Source organism: Carcharhinus amblyrhynchos, chromosome 15 (genome assembly GCF_965287045.1).
Source record: "Carcharhinus amblyrhynchos chromosome 15, sCarAmb.v2.hapA, whole genome shotgun sequence".
Taxonomy (NCBI): domain Eukaryota; kingdom Metazoa; phylum Chordata; class Chondrichthyes; order Carcharhiniformes; family Carcharhinidae; genus Carcharhinus; species Carcharhinus amblyrhynchos.
Genome location: NC_137338.1, coordinates 69,644,898 through 69,668,733, shown reverse-complemented (window position 1 = coordinate 69,668,733; position 23,836 = coordinate 69,644,898). Strand labels below are relative to the sequence as shown.

At 42.8% G+C, this 23,836-nt stretch overlaps 1 protein-coding gene and 1 pseudogene across 1 annotated transcript in view; one reads left to right on the top strand and one right to left on the bottom strand.

The window, feature by feature from the left end:
* Nucleotides 1–23,836, top strand: part of cfap44 (cilia and flagella associated protein 44) — a 204,809-nt gene that overhangs the window by 20,735 nt on the left and 160,238 nt on the right. Inside the window, exons 5-6 of the mRNA XM_080203185.1 lie at nt 14,271–14,373; nt 23,072–23,288. Coding sequence (XP_080059311.1) covers nt 14,271–14,373; nt 23,072–23,288 — 320 coding nt within the window. The remainder of the gene's footprint in view (nt 1–14,270; nt 14,374–23,071; nt 23,289–23,836) is intronic.
* On the bottom strand, nt 18,741–22,975 carry LOC145353469 (large ribosomal subunit protein uL15 pseudogene; annotated as a pseudogene).

The window sequence follows — 23,836 nt, the reverse complement described above, 5'->3', positions numbered from 1 at the left end:
CTTAATTATTCAAACTTTTTCTGCTTCTCAGTTTGATTGGGATGTCTAGGTGAATTATTCACATGCATGAACCCATATTTTTGTATAAAGTTTTGGAATAAGCAAACCCAGGATCATTGTCTTGACACTGCTACATTTGGCATGCCATATGTTGACAATATTCTTTTTAATGATGCAATGACTGTCTACGCATTGATATTGTGTAGTCTGGTCACTTCAAACTGTTTGGAATAGTAATCAATAATGCGAATGAAAACTTCCCTTTCTACTCAATTAAATCCATTCTCAGGCACTCCCATGGCCTGGGAGGAAAGATAGATGATGTAATTGGTTTATTCTGCTGTTGGCTATGCGCTGAATGCTAAGATAATTTGTGACTAACTTTTTAAACAGAGTTACTGATGCCTGGCCATCAAAACTTAGTGTTGGGCTCTTGCTCTTCATATCACTGTTTGCAAGTGACCTTGATGATTTTTTGTAAAATGCCTAGATTTTAGGATAACTAGCCTGTCATTGAAAACTAAGAATTCATTGAAGATGGTAATATGTTTATTTTGTTAATATGGTACCTGTGTTGGCGAAGTACAAGATTATTTGGAGTATATCCTGACCTTCTGTTTTGGCAATACTCTTTATTTTCATGCACTTATCATTCTTCTCTTGTACTAGTTTAGTCTCTTGCAGTCTTTTCTCAGTGGCTGATATTTTGTAATAAGTGAAGTAAGTGTTCCACTTGGTCAATAACATTTAAATCTTCCAGTTTGTCAAGAATTCTAGTGGCAGGAGCCAAGTTATCTCCAGCCATCTGCTACTTTGCCTGGGCATACTCACGAGTACCAGTCGGAAATTGGCTGCAGTTTTTGCAATTTCCTTTTGGTTAGGGAGAGTAACCAATGGAAAATAACAGGTGCCAGAGTATTTCCAATTGGTAATCTAGTAAAGCAATAGCGACCAAATAGAGTGATAAATGTAGTTAACAATCTTGATTCATTGTCCAGAGGTAACTGCCAGAAGCTGTTGTTAGCAATGAATTTTGTGAGAACGGTACTTCTTCCCAAATTGGTGGAAATTTCATCCACTGATGCCATCTGCTGGATCTCATGCTCAACTGACTTGCTGTGTTGAGCGTGAGACCCATGTGCCCTGTATATGCCCTGTTTGTGATCAGAACTCCCCACTCACCTGATGCAGGGGCGAAGCCCCAAAAGGTAGTGGCGTTTGCTACCAAATAAACCTGTTCTTCTTACTGTGTTGTTCTGTTGAGTCAAGGCTGTACAGATTGATGTCTATAGCCGGAGAAACAACTGTTTGTGCCTCTAGCTGTTGATTCTCCTTTCACAATTGCTCTTTCAATCTTCTTTGTGCCACCCTTGTGTGATTGAGCCATTTATGAATCCGTGGACTTGACTCTGGCTTCACCTCCTAGATGATGCATCACTTTCATCAATGTTCAGAACTGAATGTCAGTTGGGGTGTTAGATGCACATGGTAGGGCAGAGCAAAAAGCTCTGAAATCCGGAGCTCATGCTGCTGCAGCTGATAACATGTTCTTCATATATGTTTATTCAGGCAAGGGAAACATTCTGGTGTTCCTACATGGAATAGGATATAAGGGTTAATGCTGCCTTCTCATTCCTCTATTTATTAGGTATTAAAACTTACTACTTTAAAAAACAAACTTGCCAATTATTCAATTCACTTTTGCTGACACCACGTAAATATTGTGGTGATTTATGTGCATTGGGAAAAAATTATGTTCTTTTTGTGTTGTAGGCTGGGGATAATTCTGAAAGGGGATTAATTGACATAATTAAGTTCCAAGAAATGCTCAAGTGACGTGGAATTGCCATAGGGTTGAATAGATAAGAAACCTAGGGTTAAAAGAAAGCCAATTGCAGTGGTGTTGGCGGCTTGTATTTTCTGTTTGGCCTTTTAGAACACACAAATTCGGGCAAGAGTAAACAAGGCTCTCTCTGAGTGGAATTCTTGTTTGGCAATTTAGGAATAGGCCCTGGTGTTGAAGCACGTTTCTGGGAATAGAGCACTTCACAGTGCTCCCTGTTTCATCAGGAGTAACTCTTCAAATGCAAACAACAAAAATAGAACAAAACTTATTCCAATTATAAATCAAAGAAAGGGTCTAATAAAGAAACATCATTACTCAAAACTTGGGGCCATGCCTGGCCCACTTCAAGCTTCGCACAATTCCACACAGGTTCTTATTTATAGTGAATCAGCTGGTCAGCTGACTATTACATCATTCTGTAATTGGTTCCATGGTTTACTGGGTCAGCTGACCCTTACGTCCTGTTACCAGTGATCACAATACATCCAACACAAAATTGTCACTGGTTCCATTCTAACAGATTCCTTTTTCTTAATATAATTTAAGACAACCATCCTCCAGTATTCTTAATAACTTTCCAGTACCTGCAACCCTTTTTATAAAACAGTCAGATACCTGTAGATTTGCACCAACCCAGTTAAGTTTGGAAATTTCCTTGTTTTCAAGTGTTTTTTTAATGCTGGTCAAATCAATCCTTAGTTGTTTTTCTGTTACACTTTTTGTTCAGTGAACATTGTCCACATAACATACAATTGATGCTTTCTTACCTGATGTGCCCATAAAAATAATTTTGTTAACGTGTCAAACAAATATATTCCCATATCCAAAGCTTCTTCTACTAATGCAAGGATTTCAGCCGCCAATGTACTTTTGATTATCCTGTTTATTTCCTTCACTTCCCAGACCAAGGGGCAACATTTTCCTTCCTTACCTACTAGGAATTTTATGAATCCAGCACCGCTTGAATGTCCATCTTGTAGATTGGCATGTGAGGCATCACTAAACACTTCATATCTTCCAGTTCTCCTAGTGCTGGGAATTTAATCACACATTCCACTAATTTTAACTTTTTTAATGTTTTATTAGCCTGCAAGATCTCTCTCTGACTATGGCATGCCTCAACCTATTACTGAGCTCCAGGACATTATAACTCCCATCCGGTCTCGTCTGTGTGCATAGCCAATTTAGCTGTCCAATCATACTCCTCAACAATTCTGTTTCTTTTTTGTTGGCCCATTCCTCTTCTTCCATCAACTTTTCTTTAGTGAATCGAATGAGATCAATACTGTTTAGATATCCCTGTTGACTCATTGTTACACTTGATGTAGTTTGTCGGATATCAAGACCAAGATGTCAAAAAGCACCAGCTGCTTGTCTCCCTATTTTAAATTCTGTTTTCAGCTTCTCAATTATCCTTTTTTCAAATTCTTCTGTGCCATCTCATAGAAAATCATCCACATGCGTTATAAAAATTCCAGCTAATTTTCCTTTAGCCTTCCAGTAAAACATTGCTGGACCTGCTTTCAACTGGACACCGCCTATTTTTAGTAATACAGATCGTATCAGAGAAATACCAAACCTCTGCATCATTTAACCCAGATACACATTTGTTCAATTTCCACAAATGTCCCTGTGTCTTACCTGCTTCCATGGGTGACCTCAAAAAAACTTTTTTCTGAAATGTTTCACCCTGCAGAAATGCTGCTTAGATATCAATTGATTTACACATCCAATTGTTAGATGCTGGAACTGCGAAAGCAATTTTCAGTGTTACTTTCCCTGCTATGGGGGAATCAACCCTAATGTCTTTCCCATCCAAATGTTCCTCATATCCACAGGCTACTAATCTGGTTTTAGCTTATTCACCCCATCTTGCAAAACTTTCTCTGTGCAAACCCACCTATGGGACAAACAGGCTGCCCTTCATCTGGTACTTCAGCATACATCCCAAACTCTTTCCAACTGTCCAACTCTCTTTGTTTGGCCTCTCTTATTTCCATGAGTTCCATTTTGTTTGCAGCTATCAATACTTCCTTATCATGGGGGTTTCTACTGCTATTCCTGTCATTGGTTTGATTCCTAGCCTTCCTCGTTAAACTTCAGCCTCTACTGCCGTGTCTGTTTCTGTCAGGGCTGCTACTCTCAGACTGCAGTTCTCTGTTGACACATCTTTGGTCACAGATTCGTGGCTTTTCCCTGAGTTCATGAATGCTTACTGTCTCATCCTCAGGATTGAGGTCTCGCTTTTTTTGCTTCCACCTGTCCACCCCATTTTCCCAATCTATAACTTTGGCTCCTTGCCGTCGCTGTTGTATGTTGAGCCAGTGTTTGTACTTCCCTGAGGCCTTTCCTGCTTTCCCGATTATAGTGACCTCCCTCCACTCGGGTATCATAGAATCATAGAACCCTACAGTGCAGAAAGAGGCCCTTCGGCCCATTGAGTCTGCACGAACCACAATCCCACCCAGGCCCTACCCCATATCCCTACATATTTACCCACTAATCCCTTAACCTACGCATCCCAGGACACTAAGGGGCAATTTTAGCATGGCCAATCAACCTAACCCGCACATCTTTGGACTGTGGGAGGAAACCAGAGCACTGGAGGAAACCCACGCAAACACGAGGAGAACGTGCAAACTCCACACAAACAGTGACCCGAGCTGGGAATCGAACCAGGTCCCTGGAGCTGTGAAGCAGCAGTGCTAACCACTGTGCTACCGTGCCGTGGTATGTATGAAACCACTGGGCCTACTTTGGATAACTGGATCTTTGAAGTAGCAGCTTCATTCCCTGCTTCACTGGTACTTTGTTGATCGCCAGATTCCCTCTCATCTATTGTTGACTGATCCTCATAATAACTCAGGGTGTGTGCATGTGAGGTACAAGGTGTCTTCTGCCCTTCTGCATCTTGCTCAGATGCTCCAAATTCATACCCAATTCCCACTAGTCTCAAGGAATGGGCTCGCACTGTCTGGTTACCGTGTTGTACTATAACCACCTTGCCGTCTGTTCTTATCACTTTCCCAGGCCCTTTCCCTTTTATAGTAGACCCTATCCCCTTTTTCAAAGTATATACCTGATGGTTTTATGCAATGTCTTAGTGCCCTTCTTATCTGTTCTGAAACCTCAGCCTTTATGAAGGCTTTTCTTCCTGCATGCATAGCATTTAAGTGTGCAGAAAACATGGAGCTAATGTTTGTCCCTTCCATCCGGGGGAGCATCCGTTAATATTGATGGTAACTTTGGATTCCTCCCATATACCAACTGATATGGACTATGTGCCCCCCACTACTTGTAACTAATTTTTTGTATGCATTGGCTATGCTAATGCAACCTACAATTTGCAGCCTGGTTGATCTGTCAAAAGTTTATGCAACATTCTCATCTATAACAGTGTAATTCCTTTTTCAGAGGCCATTGCTGAATAGACTCTCTGCTGCAATATGCATTATTACAATATTTAAATTTTCGCATATATCTTGAAACTCATCATTTGCGAATTCGCCCCCATTGTCTCAAAAATTTAGACAGTGCCCCCAATCCTGTTGCAATCCAATGGGTCATAACTTTATCTACAATGGTCTTTTTATCTTTGCTGTAAATCACCGTGGATATGCTAAACCGGGTGCCATAGATAGACACCTTTATCTTTGTCCCATATCTTTAGATCCTTCGCCACTACATCATTGAAATTTCATGCTAATGGTAGACTCATGACTGAATGCGGGGGTGTCCTTCTATATTTTATGCAAATTTCACACTGGGCTGATATTTGTTCTATGAGATCAATATATCCTTTGTCCAGCACACCTGCATCCTGCAGCAATACTCTCAGTCTCTGTGGTGCTGGATGACCAAACTACTTATGGAATTTCAGAATAATCTTCTTTTTGTCCATCATGCTGCTGTCTGTTAGCGACACTAATGGATCATGAATCCTTTGGTCTGATAGTTTTGGTTCACTTAAAGGAGGACAATAACGGTCCACAGTTTTCCTAAATACCACAGCTTTATCCTGTTTCAAATCGATGGTCATCTGAGCATTCTTCATCGCGAATCTGCTTAACAACAAAGGTATATCACTGGAAACCACATCTGTACTTATAAATAAACTGATGCCCACAATCCTATAAGGAAGTATTATTCTTTTGGACGACATTAAAGTGTTGTCACCTCCAAATCTAAAGCAGGTGGGATTATCATGTTCTTTTACTTTCTTTTAATCTTCATGATAAAGAGACCCTAAATAACAGTCTAACCCATCTTGGCCACAGACAGTGGATGTACATAGAACATAGAATATTACAGCGCAGAACAGGCCCTCCGGCCCACGATGTTGCGCCGACCAGTTAAAAAGCAATGACCCTCTAACCTAAACCAAACCCTTTCCATCCATAAACCTATCCACGGATCTCTTAAACGCCCCCAAACTAGGCGCATTTACAACTGCAGCAGGCAGGGCATTCCAACCCCTCACCATCCTCTATCTACTATCTAAAACAGCACAGTTGAAAGAATCTTTCATCAGGACATTCATTGTGGGACTCAACTTTTCTGCCACCAAAACAATGCCTTCCTGGTCCTTATCCTCATCACTGTTGGTTTCCATGTATTCGGTATCACGTGGTTTCAAAGACTCAATTTCTTCTTTTTGGGCAGTTTATAATGTGGTGGTATGGAGAATTGCATTGGAAACGGCAATTCACAATCCCTCTAGCATTCCTTCAATTTAAATGTCTTATCAGTTTCCCACGTGCCTCCTCTTTCCCCATTTTCAGATTGATTATAACTGTTTCCAACATGAGGCCTGTTATTAACGTAACTGTCTCTGTTTCAAAGCCTTTGTTTACCATTTGGTCTGGCATGTGGTTGAGTCACCATTGACTCTTCCGTTCTGGCTGCTATAGCATTCCAGTCTGTATTGAGCAATGATGGTGACGAAGGATTGTTTTCTGAGAAGCGTTTTTAATGGTGCTGAAATTTGATCATAGAGGGGCTCTGTTCCCCTTAATTATATTCCAGTCATTACTGAAATTTGCAACAGACATGCACAGTCCAACAACTTGAAGGCCAATACTGTATCTGGAATCTCCAAATTAAATTTCTTTAGCCTGTTATGGCCCCTATCAAAATCCATGATATATTCTCCCATGGACTGTCTCCTAATCCTGTCAAACATCCTTCGTAATTCTCCAAGAACTAATCTCTCTGGTGAAACTTAACTCAGTATTGTCGCAGGAGCTGTAGCCCTACTTCTCTATTCAGGGCATCTGCCATCCAATCGGAAAATACTTTGCTCCTTATCTTGCTCTTAATTTGAAGTGACAAAGCTAAATGCCATACTTTGCTTTTTTTTCAGTATTGTGGTGACAAGGGTCCACATTTCCACTTCTGCCTTTCATGGCCGATATGGTTCGGCATCTGAAAAGACAAGGGGTCAATTTAATTCCGCTGGTTCACTTCTACATTCTGCTATAGTTATAACATTTCTTCAAAAACAAACACAAGTTATGAAGGGTTTTCCTCTGTTGCCAATAGTTCACCAAAAGTAACTCTTCAAATGCGGACAACAAAAATAGAACAAAACTTACTTCAACTTATAAATCAAAGAAAGGGTCTAATAAACATCATTACTCCAAACTTAAACCAAGCCCTGGGCCACTCCAAGCTCCCCACAATATGGATTTCAGTAAGGCGTTTGACAAAGTCCCTCACGGTAGGCTGGTAGAAAAGGTTAAGGCTCATGGGATACAGGGACAGGTATCTAGATGGATTGAAAACTGGCTAGGCAACAGGAGACAGAGAGTAGTAGTGGAAGGATCCTTTTCTAGCTGGAGGTCTGTCACCAGTGGTGTGCCGCAGGGCTCAGTACTGGGACCTCTTCTGTTCGTAATATTTATAAATGACTTGGAAGAGGGAATACGTGGTGTGATCAGCAAGTTTGCAGATGACACAAAGATGGCAGGATTGGCGGATAGTGAGGAGGAGTGTCAGGTGACACAGCAGGATATAGATAAGCTGGTATATTGGGCAGATAAATGGCAGATGGAATTTAATTCTGATAAATGCGAGGTGATGCATTTTGGAAGGAATAATGTAGGGAGGAGTTACATGATAAAGAGTAGTCCTATTAAGAGTATAGAAATGCAGCGGGACCTGGGAGTGCAAGTGCACAAGCCTCTGAAGGTGGCAACTCAGGTGGAGAAGGTTGCGAAGAAAGCTTATGGTATGCTAGCCTTTATAGGAAGGAGTATAGAGTATAAGAGCTGGCGTGTAATGTTACTGTTGTACAGAACGTTGGTTAGACCGCATTTGGAGTACTGGAGACCCTGGAGAGAGTGCAGAGGAGGTTTACCAGGATGCTGCCTGGTATGGAAGGACTGGGTTATGAGGAAAGATTGGGTAAACTGGGGCTCTTTTCCTTAGAAAGATGGAGATTAAGGGGGGATCTGATAGAGGTGTATAAAATAATGAAGGGTATAGATAGAGTAAACAGTGGCAAGCTTTCTCCTAGATTGGAGACAAATATTACAAGGGGCCACGAGCTTAGGGTGAGGGGGGAGAAGTATAATTTGGATGCTAGAGGGAGGCTTTTCACACACAGGGTCGTGGGGGTATGGAATGCACTACCAAGTAAGGTGGTGGAGGCAGGCACGCTAGGCTTGTTTCAGGTTTACTTAGATAGACACATGAGCGAAACAGGGATGGAAGGTTATAGGAGACAGTTTTAAATAAGGGTCAGAGCCTCTGGACGTTCCTGGAAATCTAATGCTGCAGGTGTTGATGTTTTGTCTCTTTTACTCTGCAGGTGCGTCGGTCCACCTTGTTGTCTAACGAGGGGCATGCACACGGTGGGTCGTGCATGGGCTGCTCTTGGGTGTTTCGAGAGTGGCCTAGTACTTCACGTTGTTTGTGTATGCTTAAAACTGGACCAGCAGATGGGCACCACAACAGCTCAGTGACTATCACTGCTAGCTGTGCAGATACATGGATTTGGGCCAGTGTCTGTGGGACTTTGCGCATTCTCCCTGTGGTTGCGTGGGTTTCCTCTGGGTGCTCCAGTTTCCTCCCACACCCCAAAGATGTGCTCTTAAGCTGATTGGTGTAACAAATTGTCCCTAAATTATTCTCCCCTGAATCTGGTTTCCAATGGGGGTACCATAAGCATAGACACGGGTCAAGGAAGGTGTAGGAAAAATACATTGTTAAGATGGTGGCGCGAGCTCGTTGGGCCGAAGGGCCTGTTTCCCGTGCTGTGTTGTTCTTTGTTAATTCCCAACAGGTTCTTATTTATAGTGAGTCAGCTGGTCAGTTGATTGTTACATAATTCTGTAATTGGTTCTATGATTTATTGGGTCAACTGACCCTTACACCTTGTTACTGTTAGTCACATTACATCCAATATAAAGTTGTAACTGGTCCCATTCTAACAGTCCTGACTTGCATCGCAGTGATGAAAAAGGAAAATACTGCAGATGCTAGAAATCCAAAACCTGGTGCTGTGAGGGATCCTATGTTTGCTTAGCTCTGTTTGCTTCGTTAATGCAAAGACTTCATTCTAAGATATTTCTGCCAATGCAATTACATTTCAACGCAAAGCTTTTAAAGTTAACTTGATCACATTTTAAATTCAGCAGGCATGCTGGGATTAGCTTGAAAAATTGATTGCTTTATTTGAAACTAAAATGCAAGCAGAAACAACTTCCTTATAAGCCAAAACAAAGCTTTTGATGGCCATGGCTGAAAATTGTTTATGAAGGTTAGAGACAGCCTATACCAAACAATTTCAAAATGAGATAAAAAAAACTTATCATTCTGTATTCAGCTCTATGCCAGTTTGATCAATCCAGAATATGTTTTGATCAAGTCTGTTTTCAAGACCAGCACAATATTGGCTTTCTCTAGTATCTCTCTCTATCTCCCAATTTTTTTTTGCTCTCTGTAATCTGTAATATGTTCATTTTAAATTCTGCTCAATAGAAGAAACTCAACATAACATATCAGTGCTGTATCAGTCTATTCCGAGGAATGAATGGCCCTACATGCTGGTAATACTCAGTAGGTCAAGCAGCATCTGTGCAGAGAGAAACAGAGTTAGGGAAAGAATCATTGGACGTTTACACAGTGAGGCACTACTTGCCAGCTGCAAAAGAAACATTTTGAGTTGAATGTGAGAATTTTTCAGAACAGCTTCATGGTGATAACGACCTGATTCACAGTGATTCCAACTGAAAATAGAGAATGGTGTGAATCAAAAATATTGCAGATGCTGGAAATCGGAAATAAAACTGAAAATGCTGGAGAAGCTCAGAAAGAAACAGAGTTAAAGTTTCAGACCAATGATCTTTCATTAAAAATGTTTTCCCCATGGATGATTGAAAATTTAGCCCATTGCATGTAGAGTCACAGGATATTTCCCAATAAACTTGTTTCTGAGACCTTGATACTTGAATACTCATGATGTGGAGACGCCGGCATTGGACTGGGGTAAACAGAGTAAAGTCCAACGAGTTTATTTGGTAGCACAAGCCACTAGCTTTTGGAGCACTGTCCCTTCATCAGGTGAGTGGGAGTTCTGTTAACAAACAGGGGATACAAAGACAGAAACTCAATTTACAAAATAATGGTTGGAAAGTGAGTCTTTACAGGTAATCAAGTCTTAAAGGTACAGACAACGTGAGTGGAGAGAGGGGTAAGCACAGGTTGAAGAGATATGTATTGTCTCCAGTCAGGATAGTTAGTGAGCTTTTGCAAGCCCAGTCAAGTTGTGGGGGTTACAGATATTGTGACATGAACCCAAGATCCCGATTGAGGCCATCCTCATGCGTGTGGAGCTTTGCTATCAGCCTCTGCTCAGCGACTCTGCATTGTCGTGTGTCGTGAAGGCCACCTTGGAGATCCTTGCCCGAAGATCAGAGGCTGAATGTCTGTGACTGCTGAAGTGTTCCCCAACGGGAAGAGAACACTCTTGCCTGGTGATTGTTGAGTGGTGTTCATTCATCCGTTGTTGTAGCATCTGCATGGTCTCCCCAATGTACGATGCTTCAGAACATCCTTTCCTGCAGCATGTCAGGTAGACAACATTGGCTGAGTTGCAAGTGTACATACCATGTACCTGGTGGATGGTGTTCTTACGTGAGATGATGGCATTTGTGTCAATGATCCAGCACATCTTGCAGAGGTTGCTGTGGCAGGGTTGTGTGGTGTCGTGGTCACCGTTCTCCTGAAAGCTCGATAGTTTGCTGCGGACAATTTGTGCGGTTGTTTGAAGGCAAGAAGTAGGGGTGTGGGGATGGCCTTGGTGAGATGTTCGTCTTCATCAATGATTTTGAAGACTCTGGAGAAGATGTTGTAGCTTCTCTGCTCCGGGAAAGTGCTGGACAACGAAGGGTACTCTGTCCACCATGTCCCGTGTTCGTCTTCTGAGGAGGTCAGTGTGGGTTTCTCGCTGTGGCATGTTGGAACTGTCGATCGATGAATCAAGCACCATATCCTGTTCTTATGAGGCATCTTTCAGCATCTGGAGGTGTCGGTTGTGATCCTCCTCATCTGAGCAGATCCTGTGTATACAGAGGGCTTGTCTGTAGGGGATGGCTTCTTTAATGTGTTTAGAATGGAAGCTGGAGAAGTGGAGCATTGTGAGGTTATTCTTGGGCTTGCAGTACAATGAAGTGCTGAGGTGACTGTCCTTGATGGAGATGCGCATGTCCAAGAATTCAACCGATTCCGGAGAGTAGTCCATGGTGAGTCTGATGGTGGGATGGAACTTGTTAGAACATAAGAACATAAGAAATAGGAGCAGGAGTAGGCCATCTAGCCCTTCGAGCCTGCCCCACCATTCAATAAGATCATGGCTGATCTGAAGTGGATCAGTTCAACTTTCCCGCTTTCTCCCCATAACCCTTAATTCCCTTGCCTACCAAAAACCTATCTACCTGTGTCTTAAATATATTTAGCGAGGTAGCCTCCACCACTTCAACAGGCAGAGAATTCCAGAGATTCACCACCCTTTGAGTGAAGAAGTTCCTCCTCAACTCCGTTCTAAACTGCTCCCCCCTTATTTGAGGCTGTGCCCTCTAGTCCTGCTGTCCTTTCTGAGCAGGAAGAATCTCTCTACCTCTACCCTATCCATCCCCTTCATTACCTTATATGTCTCCATAAGATCCCCCCTCATCCTTCTAAATTCCAATGAGTACAGACCCAGTCTATTCAGCCTCTCTTCATAGTCCAACCCCCTCATCTCCGGTATCAGTCTAGTGAACCTCCTCTGCACTCCCTCCAAGGCCAAGATATCCTTGCGCAAGTGCGGCGACCAAAACTGTACGCAGTACTCCAGCTGCGGCCTCACCAGTGCCTTGTACAGTTGCAGCAAGACCTCCCTGCTTTTATATTCTATCCCCCTCGCTATGAAGGCCAGCATCCCATTCGCCTTCTTGATCACCTGCTGCACCTGCAGACTGGGTTTTTGCGACTCGTGCACGAGGACCCCCAGGTCCCTCTGCACCGTAGCATGCTGCAGCTTTTCGCCCTTTTAATAGGAATCTTGTTGATGTCATCATATAGTTGTTTCAGTGATTGTTCACCATGAGTCCAAAGGAAGAAAATGTCATCAATGTATCTACTGTATAGCATTGGTTGAAGGTTCTGTGCAGTGAAGAGGTCTTGTTCGAACCTGTGCATGAAGATGTTGGGCATAGTGAGGTGCGAATTTGGTCCCCATGGCTGTTCGTATGTCTAGATGAATAACTAGTTGTTGAAGGTGAAGACATTGAGGTCCAGGATGAAGTGGATGAGGTGTAAAATTACATCTGGAGATTGGCAGTTGGCAGCGTTGAGTACTGAGGCAGTTGCAGCAATGCCATCATGGTGGGAATGCTGATGTAGAGCGCCGAGACATCCATTTTGATGAGGAGTGCTCCTGGTTCAACTGCTTCATGTGTGCTGAGTTTCTGCAGGAAGTCCGTCATGTTGCGACAAAAGCTGGGGTTTCTTTGTACAATGGGTTTCAGGATGCCGTTGACGTAGCCGGAGAGGTTCTCGCGTAGGGTCCCATTGCCCAATACGATGGGACAGCTGGGTGTGTTTGCCATGTGTATCTTTGGGTGGCAGTAGAGATCTCCAATGCGGGGATGAGAGCAGGAGGGCGCTCTGAAGGTCCGGATCAAATGTCTTTATCAGCCTGTTGAGTTGACGGGTGTATTCTTTGGTTGGATCTGTGGTGTTCCTTGTTGTTTGGTTGTCAGTACACTTCTTTGCAGTAATCCATTCTGTTCAGTATGACGATGGCCCCTCCTTTGTCTGCTGGTTTGATGACAATCCTGGTCTTGAGAGCGCGGATGGCATTGCATTGTGCTTGGGTGATGTTCACACAAGGTGAAGGCGGCCTTCACGACACATGACAGTGCAGTCACTTAGCAGAGACTGATAGCCAAGTTCCGCACACATGAGAATGGCCTCAACCAGAATCTTAGGTTCATGTCACACTATCCTTAACCCCCAGACTTGCCTGGATTTGCAAAATCTCATTAACTGTCTGGGCTGAAGACAATACACATCTCTTTAACCTGTGCTTAACACTCTCTCCACTCACCCTATCTGTACCTTTAAGACTTGATTATCTGTAAAGACTCTCATTCCAACCATTACTTTGTAAATTGAGTTTATGTCTTTATATGCCCTGTTTGTGAACTGAAATCCCACTCACCTGATAAAGAAGCAGCGCTCCAAAAGCTAGTGGCTTGTGCTACCAAATAAACCTGTTGGACTTTAACCTGGTGTTGTGAGACTTGAATATGCCACAGGATGGTGCTGTCACCCCTAAACACTGTGGCTGGAATTTTCCCAGTTTGACTAGGACGGAATGGAGACAGGAGGGCAAACAAAATGACCACTGAACAGCAGGGCCAGATGTCCCACCTCCCTTTCCTCTTTAGCAGGTTTAAGATTGGCTAAAGAAGCAACGGTGACACGGGGAAAAGCTTTATGCAGTGAGTGGTGATGGTTGTGAAAGCTGCTAGGGAGTGGAATGGAGGCAGGCTCAATTGTAGCATTCACAAAGGATTATTGTCATTATCCGGAAGGGAAAGCTGTGCAGGGCTTTGGGGAAATGGAAAGGGATTGGCTGCAGATGAATTGCTCCTACAGAGGGCCAACACCAACATGACTGGCTGAATGGCCTATTTCACTGCTGTGAGCATTCTATGCTCAGTATGAAATTGGATAATAAAATGGGAGAGAGTTGACTTTTGATGGTCTCTGAATTACTTTTTCTATTTTCTGCATTAAAATCTCTTGCTCTACTGTGCGGAAAGGAACAGAAAGGAGAACTCAACAATAAATCTCAACAAAAGCAGTTGCTGGGCAGGTACTTTTATTCATCCAGTTTATGTGGCTAATATTTGTTTTATCATTCACCTCTTAGGTTCATCCAAGTGGAAACTATTTTGCAGTTGGTGAAAAGGGCATTAATCCCAACATAATTATTTATGAATATCCTTCCCTGAGACCATACAGAATCTTGCGAGGTGAGTGCCATCCTGTGAGGCCAATTCTGGATTTGCACATCCCCAGATTTTATTGCTGCAACTTCAGCTGTATATAGCTGCCTGGACTCTAAGGTCTGGAAATCCCTCCTTTAGTACTTCTACCTCCCCACATCTAAGTCCTTAAAAGCTTGGGCATTATCCTAATCATTCCTTATCTGGTTGGTGTCAAACATTGTTAAATGTCATTCTTGTGAAGCATCTCGGGGGATTTTCCTTCAACGAAGGGACTTTTCAAAGAAGTGCTGTTTTGTGAGCGTGAGGTAGTCACAAGAATTGGGGAGGGGGATAGGAAGCAAGATTCTGAGTTTCATGTTCTCCTTGCACATTAACACAAACATAGCCGAAGGTCAGTCATTAGTGCTTCTCTCCCTCATGCTGCCTATTACTATAATTCACTGCGCCGCCCCAGCTCTAAGCGCCACCCCGTCACCATTGTCCACTGTGTTGCCACAGCCTGCTGTGCCACCCCATCACCACAGCTCACCATACTACCCCATCACCATAGCTCACCATGCCACCCTGTCACCGCGGCTCATAGTGTTATCCACCACAATATACCAGAAAAGAAAGTTGAGAAAAGACCAACTGGCGCACCAAGATGGAAAAAAAAACAAAAGGAGCAGTTAGAGAGAGAGGTAAAAGAAAGGGGAGACAGACAGTTGAGAAGAGAAACATGATGACAGTAGCGGCAAGTCTGAGGGTGCTCATATTCTTTGACTTTAATAAATTTTGAAGATGACTGGAATATTTCCAGATTCCTACCCCATGCCATGTCTGTGGAAGTGACACAACACAATTTCCAAGTTTTCAGCAGTCTGGAGGTGTTTTTTTCCAATTCGGGGTGTTGGGTAGAGGCATGAGGATTGTGCGAGACAGGGACGGATCATTTAAAAGGCAAATAATAACCATGACTGTGCTTGCCATTGCCTTTTACAAATCAGTGAGCTGGGAAAGCAGAGTTTTGCAGCTGTCATGGGCAGCCACCCATCTCACTGAAACCCTGATTGAGGCAGACAGGACAATTCTGTACCTCCATCTGGGAGAAGAGCTACAGCGACTTAGACCCAACTAACATTGAGACTAGCAGTTTCACATTGCTTTCAACAGTCCAAACAATTCCTCCTCTTAAAAGCAAACCTCTCAGTTCTAGTAATGGTGACTGTGTGCCACTGCATGAGATACTGAGTTTCACTCTCACTTTCATGTGATTTTTTTTTTCACACTTCACGTGAGCACTAAAGCTTCTCCGTCCACTGTGTTTCTGACACAGAAGACAAACTGGACTATGGGAACTGCTGAGAAATTTCTCTACTCTTCTTTGCTGGGAAAATCCTTGCTAGCCACATACTCACAGTCTCTGAATAAATTCATCCAGTGTTGCTTCCGACCAATCTGTGGAAAGCGGACATGATTTTCACTGTTTGACAACTTTAAAATAAATGTCAGGAGCAATATCAACCACTCTATATGGCCTTCATCAATCTGACAAAGGCCTTTGACCTAGTTAGTTGGGGAGTACAATGGAAGACCGTGTCAAAAGCTGGCCGTCCAGAGAAATTAATCAACTTCCTACGACAACTCTACAACAAGATGTTAGCAACAGACCTCATAGACAGAAATATGACAGAAATCTTCGAGGACAAGACAAGCAGGGATATGTCTTCCATTTCTCCATCTTCATCATAACCACCCTTCACCTTCTCAAGAACAAGCTCCCCCGTGGAGTAGACATCAGCTACAGGATGGACGGGAAATATTTCAATCTCAACTGGTTGAAATCAAGGAAGAAAACCACAACGACGTCACTCATGGAACTTTGGTATGCAAATGACAATGCCATCTCCGCTCTCTTGAAGCCAGTCTCCATGCCATGCATGACACCTTCGCAGAAGCATACCGAAGAATCAGTCTCAACCTCAAGAGGACTTAAGTCCTTTAGCAACCGTCCCATGGCAAAATCCAGTCTCTTTCTCCATCAAGATCAATAGAGAAACTCTCCCAAACGTGGAACATTTTCCCCCACCTGAGGAGCTACCTCTCATCAGCCACTTCTAATCTAAAGCTGACATCGATGCACAGGTTCAGCTTTGTATCTAATCTGCAAGCTCCACCTTTGGAGCCTAAGGATGAGAATCTCATATCAAACAGTAGAATGTCCATGGGAAAGATAGCATAGAGGTAATGTTAATGGGCAAGTAATATAGTGGCCTTAACTATTGTTCCAAAGACATAAATTCAAATCCCACCACAGCAACTGGAAGAATTTAAAATCAATTAATTAACAGAATTGAAAGCTAGCCTCCATAATGGTGATCATCCAATCTCATGAAAATGTTCCTTCAACTAAATATTGAGAAGACCGAAGCTGTTGTCTTTGTTCCCATTCTTTTGTCACCTATTTTATTTTTCTTTTTGGTATTTGTCCAAAGCTGACTGTTTGTAATCACTGTTTATAAATCTGCCTTTGAACCAGAGATGAACTTCTAATCCCATATCCTCTTGCAGTACCCCAGGCCTGGTCATCTCCATAGTCAGCTGGATCATGCTGCATAACAGAAGGCTCCCCCTTCACATCCCCCTGCCCTATCCTCTCCCCTGTCCTGCTCATGATAATGGAATGTCATAAAAATCCATCATGTTCCCATAGGGAAGAAAATCTGCTGTTCTTACTTTGCCTGGGCTACACGCGACTCCAGACCCACAGTACTGTGACTGACTCTTAATTATCCTCTGAAATGGCACAACAAGCCCCTCCATTGTATCAAACCACTGCAGGAAAAATCAAAAAAGAAATAAAACCAGATGGAGCATCTGGCATTGTTCTTGGCAGCGGCAATAATAAAGGCACCCCTGCCCAGTCAACTCTGTGAAGTCCTACTTACGAATTTGTGGACCTGAGCCAAAATTGTGTGATATTCCACAAACTAGTCACAGAGTCATACATTATAATGTCCCAGACACTACCATCCTCATCCTATGCCCTGTCCCCATTTTGGGACAGACTCGCCGGAGTTTGCAATGCAGTGATGAACAGTAAGGATGGAGTGGTCCTGGCCTCACCATTGACTCCGCACCCTACAAAGTTTCATTGCATTAGGTCAAATATAGGAAAGAAAACCTTCTGCTGATTGCCCCCAAGTCCTTTTCAAAGCTGATTATTCAAAACTCCTTCATGTGGAACATTGCTTGAAGGAAGCACTGAGTGTAGCAAGGGTGCAGAATGTACTCTGTTTGGGGATTTCACTGCCCATCACTAAAAGTAACTCTGTAGCACTACTATTAACCAAGCTGGCCAATTCCTGAAGGAATATCTGCCAGAAGGTAAGGGAACTCAAACCTTCTTGACTTTATCCTCATAAATCTACCACTCACAGATGCACATGTCCAGGACAGTATTGGTAGGGCTGGCCATCACACAATCCTCGCAGGGGTAAAAAAAGTGTCCTCACACTGAGGATACCTTTTATTGTATTGTGTGTCAATACCACCATGTTAAATGATAGATTCAGATCTAATTAGGAGCAGACCTAATACCTCAAAACTGGGTATCACTCAGGGCCATCAGCAGCAGAATCTGTAAGCTTAAGGTTCTGGTACATCCCTCACTCCATTATCAACAAGCCAGGAGGTCAAACATGGTTCATTGAGGAGAGTTCAGAAACAGCACCAGGCATACCCAAGCATGAGGTGTCAACCTAGTGAAGCTACAACACAGGATTATTTGAATGCCAAACAATAGGAACAGCATGTGATCGACAGTGAGGCAATCCTGCAACTAACAGATCAGATCGAAACTCTGCCACCCTGCCAAATCCATGAATGATGGTGGACAATTAAAGAACTAATGAGGAATAGGTACCACAAGCATCTCCGTCCTCAATGATGGGGCAGCCCAGCATATATCAGTACAAAAAAACAAGGTTGAAGCTTTTCAACCGGAAATCCTGAGTGGATGATCCTACTCAACCTCCTCCTGAGATCTCCAGCCTCACAAATATCCAGCAACGTGGAAAATTGCCTAGGTAGATACACTGCCACTCAGTCAAAATCCTGGAACTCCCTCCCTGATAGCACTGTGGGTGTACCTATGCCACATGATTGCAGCAATTCAAAATGGCAGCTCACTACCATCATCTTGAGCAATGAAGAATGAACAAAAATGCTGACCTAGACAGCGACACCTACATCCCATAAATGAATTAAAAAGAGAATCATTTCAATAATTATATGTTGAAGAAGAATGAGTCTGATGCAGCAAAGTCATAGACTCTCCCAGACACTCAGAGTGAATGTTTTTTTTGTTTTGTTAAAAGTGACTATTTTGTTTGTACACCCAATTATAAAATTTATGCCATCAACACACAGTCTCCATCATCTTCCTTTATCTTCTCTTCAGCTTTCCTGCTGAAGAACTTTGCCTTGACAATGACTGGCTGTTTTGGCAGTCTGCCTTTGTCTAGGACTTTATAGTAACCAGTGCATAACATCAATAACAGGTGCTGGTCTTTCAGGTTTCTTGGCATAGTTCAATTTGGCCTATTCACTGAGCACTGTCCACAGCTTATCCAGATTTATGGTCGGACAGAACAACTGATTCTTTTTTAGATGGTAATGTTATATTAATGTTATAATGTTATAGCCTTTTTCCTCGGATGGAGAAAGCTAGCACGAGGGGGCATGGCTTTAAATTAAGGGGGGGTAGTTATAGGACGGATGTCAGGGGTAGGTTCTTTACCCAGAGGGTGGTGAGGGATTGGAATGCCCTGCCTGCTGCAGTTGTAAATGCGCCTAGTTTGGGGGCGTTTAAGAGATCCGTGGATAGGTTTATGGACGAAAAGAGATTGGTTTAGGTTAGTGGGTCATTGTTTTTTAACTGGTCGGCGCAACATCGTGGGCCGAAGGGCCTGTTCTGCATTGTAATGTTCTATATCAAACTTTTCCAGAGAAAGCTAGATGATATTTATCAAAGTTGATTTTGTGATGATGCATACCCCCAGCATTGCCATGGCCAACAGGATGCTTCCTGCCTTCACCAATACGATCATGACTGTGGCTAACATGTCCTTCTGCTTCCTGTTTTTTCTCAATCTGGGCAGCGTCTCAACTGACATTAAAAAAAAATTACTCCATCCTTAAAGCCACAAAGCCAATGCTTAGAATGGACCAGGCAAACCCAAATCCGTTCCTTGTTTTCTTCCAAAACCAAATTCAAAATTCAATTGAATCCAATTCAAGGTCCTATCAAAAAAGACAAACAAGATCCATGCTGACAAGATGAAGCATTGCTCCCCATCTTATGCTTTATCTAATGCTTGATCTTAGCCAAAAGGCCAAGAGGCAACATATTGATTCCCTAATCCTTCTCCAATTGAAGATCTTGAGCTGCCTCATGGAAATGCCCTCCGTGCCCTTTGCTACTGCATGGAGGCGTTTCCTGTAAGGGCTGCTGCTGCTCATCTTTTACTACTGCATTCTGGTCCATCGCCCAGACACACCTTGGCGGGCCTTGTTCCTGCCAAGCAGTGGAGGTCCCTCTCTGGAGGAATCTTCCCTCCACTATGTCATTATGCTGTAGCAGCATTATGGTACAATCATAAGTTCTTCTGGTTCACAGGCTCCAAGCATGCCCTTCTTGCAACCTTGTGGAGTTCGTGGACCATGTCAATATTGCGTGTTATAGGCCGTACAACCTTTTCAGTTTCCTTAAAAACCTTTTATTGATGTTTTGTTTGCACTTCAGTCCCACGCTCCTGATCAACAGGCACTTGATGCGGAGGGAGGTAGGGAAGGAGGAGGACCTCCTTGTGAACCTGCTCCTAGGCCTGGCGAGGAATTTCTTCTACAGAACCAGGCAGCGGGCGATTGAGGCGGTCATCCAACTTGACCTTCTGCCCCTCTACTGCAGCTATATTCGTAGCTGGAAAAGGGAGCATGTTGTGTCTGAGGGCACCACTGAAGCCTCCTATGCCTGTTGCTTGTATTATTGACCCCTTTAATCACATTTTGATTTGATGTTTTAAGTTTCTTTTCCCCGCTTTGTTTCTATTTGTTTCGGGCGATTTCGCCTTCTTTTAGGAAGGTGCCCTTTTTGAGTTGTTCCTAAGTTAGTTTGATTTTGTTTATTTGTTTGAACGCAAAAAGATGGCCCCAGTTGGAGATACTTGTGCTTAATTACCAATTTAAAGCATGTATTTCACTGCAATACAAATTCAATATTAACATTAAGGTGTCTTACTCTGCTGAGGTAGACCTGGGTTGGCTTAGGTATGATGTGGGTATGCCGGCGTTGGACTGGCGTAAACACAGTAAAAAGTCTGACAACACCAGGTTTTAGTCCTACCGATTTATTTGATAATACTCACAAGCTTTCGAGGGAAAGCTTGTATTATCAAATAAATCGGTTGGACTAAAACCTGGTGTTGTCAGACTTTTTACTTGGCTTAGGTAGCCATGATGTGGAGATGATGGCGTTGGACTGGGGTAAACACAGTAAGAAGTCTCACAACACCAGGTTAAAGTCCAATAGGTTTATTTGGTCGCAAAAGCCACTAGCTTTTGGAGCAATGCTCCTTCATTAGGTAAGTGGGAGTTCTGTTCACAAACAGGGCATGTAAAGACACGATCTCAATTTACAAAATAATGGTTGGAATGCGAGTCTTTACAGGTAATCAAGTTTTAAAGGTACAGAAAATGTGAGTGGAGAGAGGGTTAAGCACAGGTTCAAGAGATGTGTATTGTCTCCAGCCTGGACAGTTAGTGAGATTTTGCAAGCCCAGGAAAGTTATGGAGGTTACAGATCGTGTGACATGAATCCAAGATCTCGGTTGAGGCCATCCTCATGTGTGCGGAACTTGGCTATCAGTTTCTGCTCAGTGACTCCGCGCTGTCATATGTCATGAAGGCCGCCTTGGAGAATGGCCTTCATGATGTCTACCTGACACACTGCAGGAAAGGATGTCCCAAGGCATGGTACACTGGGGAGAACGTGCAGATGCTACGACAATGGATGAATGAACACCGCTCGACAATCACACAGGCAGGAGTGTTCTCTTCCTGTTGGGGAACACTTCAGCGGTCAAGGGCATTCGGCCTCTGATCTTCAGGTAAGCGTTCTCCAAGGTGGCTTTCACGACACACGACAACGCAAGAGTCGCTGAGCAGAGACTGAGAGCCAGGTTCTGCACACATGAGGGCAGGCTCAACCAGGATCTTGGGTTCATGTCACACTAACTGTAACCCCCAGGTCTTGCCTGGGCTTGCAAAATCTCACTAACTGTCGTGGCTGGAGATAATACACATCTCTTTAACTTGTGCATAGCCCAGTCTCCACTCACATATTCTTACCTTTAAGACTTGATTACCTGTCAAGACTCGCATTTCAACTATTATTTTGCAAATTGAGTTTGTGTCTTTATATGCCCTCTTTGTGAACAGAACTCCCACTTCCCTGACGAAGGAGCAGCGCTCTGAAAGTTAAGGCTTTTGCTACCAAATAAACCTGTTGGACTTTAACCTGGTGTTGTGAGACTTCTTACTTGGCTTAGGTAACCAGGTTTTTCAAAGATTAATTGTCTGTTCAGGGTACTGTGGAAATTATAGTATACTTTGCTTCAAGATCCTGTGGCAGACAGTGGTAGGTAGCTAGTAATTATTGCTCTTAAGCTTGATTCACATTTGATTAAGTGCGTGCTTGTTCTGTGAGAGGTAGGTGGCTTTTGCTAAATTACAATAACTACTGTTGTGAAGTTGAGTAGAATGTTAGAATTTGGTGTTTGTAAAATTATTTTAAAAATTGTAAAAGGCCAAGAGATGTAAGTATTGCACAATCCCTTTTAAAAGATAGTGTTTTTGCTGCACTTAGAGAGTTAACAAATTGCAGGTGCACATAGAGAACTCAGACTGAAACATTGTATTGCAGGACCAAGCAGCAGTGTTGCCACAACAACAAACAGGCTTTTGAATTTTTTGAATTCAGCCAATCAGTTTAAATCAAGCACTTAGATACCAAGCACTATTGAATTTGAAATTGATGCTTTTGACAACTGATGACCAATCCTATTATAGGGCATATGGATATGTAATCGCAGATATAAAAGAAAAGGCAATGGGACAAAAAGCAGAAACAGCAACTGCAATCTGCCAGTGTAATAGCCTCATTTATGCCTTAAGGGAAAGCCTCATCTTGATAGCAAAGGCACCAAAGAAGACAGAAGTTTCAGGCAGAAGAATCGACAGAGAAAGCTGAATGTTCCGGAAGAGGAAACCTGGTTGTAATTTAGAAAATGACTAAAATTCTATTTTTTGTTAATAAGTGGGAATTGTATTTATCTAAACAGCATTCTATTAGAATAGTGTTTTATTTGGTTTGTTAATAGTTTAGTTAACCTGGTCACTGTTAGATAAATAAAATGTTATTTGAGAGAGAGTCTCGGGGAGTTATTTTGATTTAACTACTAAAAGTTGCTGAAGAGCAGATCATACTACTTCTCACACACTTTTAACAGATTATGAGGTAAGGCACTCCTCTTTGAGTGGTTAGGTGTTAGTTCTCAGAGGGTTGGGAGGGGGGGTTCACCTCCATTTCAGAACAATACTAAAGCATTAAATGCAAGTTTACTTGCTATGAAGAGTAAGATTAATGTGGGAAATAATCATTGTGTGTATACTTCCCTCCTAGGAGGAACCAAGGAGGCATATGCTTTTGTTGACTTCAACTCATCAGGTAATCTGCTGGCCAGCATAGGGGGGCATCCAGATTACATGCTCACCATCTGGAACTGGAAGCAGGAAAAAACAGTGCTACGCTCGAAAGCCTTTTCACAGGATGTCTATCGGGTCACCTTCTCTCCTGAAAACGATGAACAGCTAACCACTTCTGGCTCGGGGCATATCAGGTCTGTGATCAAACCAAGTAGTGATCAATTCTGGTTTGCACCCCTTGTTAATATTTATGCTTTAACAGTTTACCAAATTTGAGTAAATTTGAAAGATTGGCTTGACGAAAAAAATGTTTTTGCGAATATCTATGCCACTGGTCCCCATTCCCAATAGGCAACCATGCTTGTAGCAGGTGTGGTTCAGAGAATTTTTGCAGCACTATAATACTGCATTTTCTAAAGCGAGTGCGGACATAGTTAGCTACTTGAACAAATTATGTTGCGGGTACTTATTCCTTTGTGTTTCTTTGTAATTCTTATCATAGAATTATAGATTAGTTACAGCACAGAAGGAGGCCATTTGGCCTGTGGTGTTCATGGTGGCTGTCTAGAGTAATTCACTGAGCCCTACTCTCACTTTTTCCCTATAACTCTGCAATTTTTAAATTTTCAGGTAATTATTCAATTCTCCTTTGAATCTGCCTCCACCACATTCTTCATTGGTGCATTTCACTTGCTGCGTAAAAATATTTTTCTTCTAGTTTTCATTTGCTACACATCTTAAA